Consider the following 1,596-nt stretch of genomic DNA (forward strand, 5'->3'; position numbering starts at 1 on the left):
CCCCCCCCCCCCCCGAAAATACAAAATCTTATCCGTCAATGTTTGCTTCTGCAGCTAGTGCCATATCATTTTTGTCCTCCCGGATTTTTGCATCCAATAACTGCTACCTATGAACTCACTTATGGGGAGACTGAAATGAAGCAAGGTATAATCCAAAGTGTATGACCTCTGATATGCCAACTCTTGCTTATTGACACCATATGGTTGAACTTGAAAATATAAGTGTCGTTAGAGTTATGGTAAATTGTCAAATTGTGTTTCAACTAATTGTACAGGCACCTTTAATTTGTAAGTATCCACTCTCTTTTCAGGTTTGTGAATCTTTGCATAATTATTGAGGAAATGTGATTATTACTATTGTATTATTGTTGTCATGTGCTTAACTTTTCATTATGTACTTCTAACCATTTTCCCAATCAGTTGAATTAAGGAAAGCCCTACACCTAAGACTGGGGTTACCTTTTGATCGTCCTGTACTAAGAATTGCCAGTGCCTTGGATTTCTCTAGTAGGAAGGACAATTTGCCACGAAAGGGTAAGAATTATTCAGATGCAGTACATAACAATGCCAAACTTTGTTCTCCCTTTCTCTTTTGGTGGATTTTCTATGCTAAATGTCTTTTTGTTTAATGATCTTAACAGGTTCCTTTTTGCTCAAAGATGTTCATATTGGAATTCCTAGTAGCGGTGGTAGGTTGCTAATAATGGATCTCAAATATTGTCTTTTCTGTTATTCTTCTCTTAGTAATCAAATTTAAATAATGCAGTTTCTGGTGGCCAAATGTCTATTGTTCAAGGGTCGTATGAGTACCATCATTATCTTCAAGAAGGTTTCAATGACTCGGTATTCGAACTTTCCATTTACCTAGAAGTTGTAATTTATTAAATTATCAAAGACACAATGATAGAGACGGACTTTCACCTGAATATTACGAAGTTAAAATAATAGACTACTTCAAATCCTTTGGGGAAAAGAAATAATAAACTTAAAATGTTTTTATCTGTGTTGTTAATGTCCTATACTGATAATATTATCCTTTAGGGCTTCTCCAAATTTGAAAACTTATCCGTTAAATTTGTCTTCCTTGCTATTGATGGTCAATGATATTTTTAATTTGGAAGCGTTGGAGTTCCTCGTGAGCACAAGAACCATGTAAATTTGTTCACGTAGATATATGTATTTTGTAGAATAGACTATTAAATAGCCATTTGACTTGCTCTCTTCTGAAAAGAAACGTTGAAGCCAATATAAAATCATTCCTCTGCATAAGATGGATAGAAGCTGTGGAAAATTTGTTTGTTTTTGAAGGAATTTTTTTACTCTCTACTGATATGCTTCAGTGATGATCTATGATGTGCTGGAAAATATACCCCCTTCTCAGGTGTGATAAGATAAAAAATTACTAGTACTCCGATTATTATGACAACTACTTGTGTTGTAGGGCTGGGGTTGTGCTTACCGCTCTTTGCAAACCATCATTTCCTGGTTCAGACTCCAACATTATACATCCATAGATGTTCCTTCTCATAGGTATGAATTAGCTTGAATTTGATCCTCATTTATGCTCACCAACCCCCCCCCCCCCCCCCCCCCCCC

The 1,596-nt window shown here is 36.0% G+C and overlaps 1 protein-coding gene across 1 annotated transcript in view; it reads left to right on the forward strand.

Moving 5' to 3' along the window:
• The window catches only part of LOC111431532 (probable Ufm1-specific protease), a 5,995-nt gene that overhangs the window by 2,322 nt on the left and 2,077 nt on the right, over positions 1-1,596 (forward strand). Inside the window, exons 6-10 of the mRNA XM_023068206.1 lie at positions 55-145; positions 421-534; positions 642-689; positions 767-843; positions 1,442-1,530. Coding sequence (XP_022923974.1) covers positions 55-145; positions 421-534; positions 642-689; positions 767-843; positions 1,442-1,530 — 419 coding nt within the window. The remainder of the gene's footprint in view (positions 1-54; positions 146-420; positions 535-641; positions 690-766; positions 844-1,441; positions 1,531-1,596) is intronic.

The sequence above is a fragment of the Cucurbita moschata genome, unplaced genomic scaffold (genome assembly GCF_002738365.1).
Source record: "Cucurbita moschata cultivar Rifu unplaced genomic scaffold, Cmos_1.0 Cmo_Scf00036, whole genome shotgun sequence".
Taxonomy (NCBI): domain Eukaryota; kingdom Viridiplantae; phylum Streptophyta; class Magnoliopsida; order Cucurbitales; family Cucurbitaceae; genus Cucurbita; species Cucurbita moschata.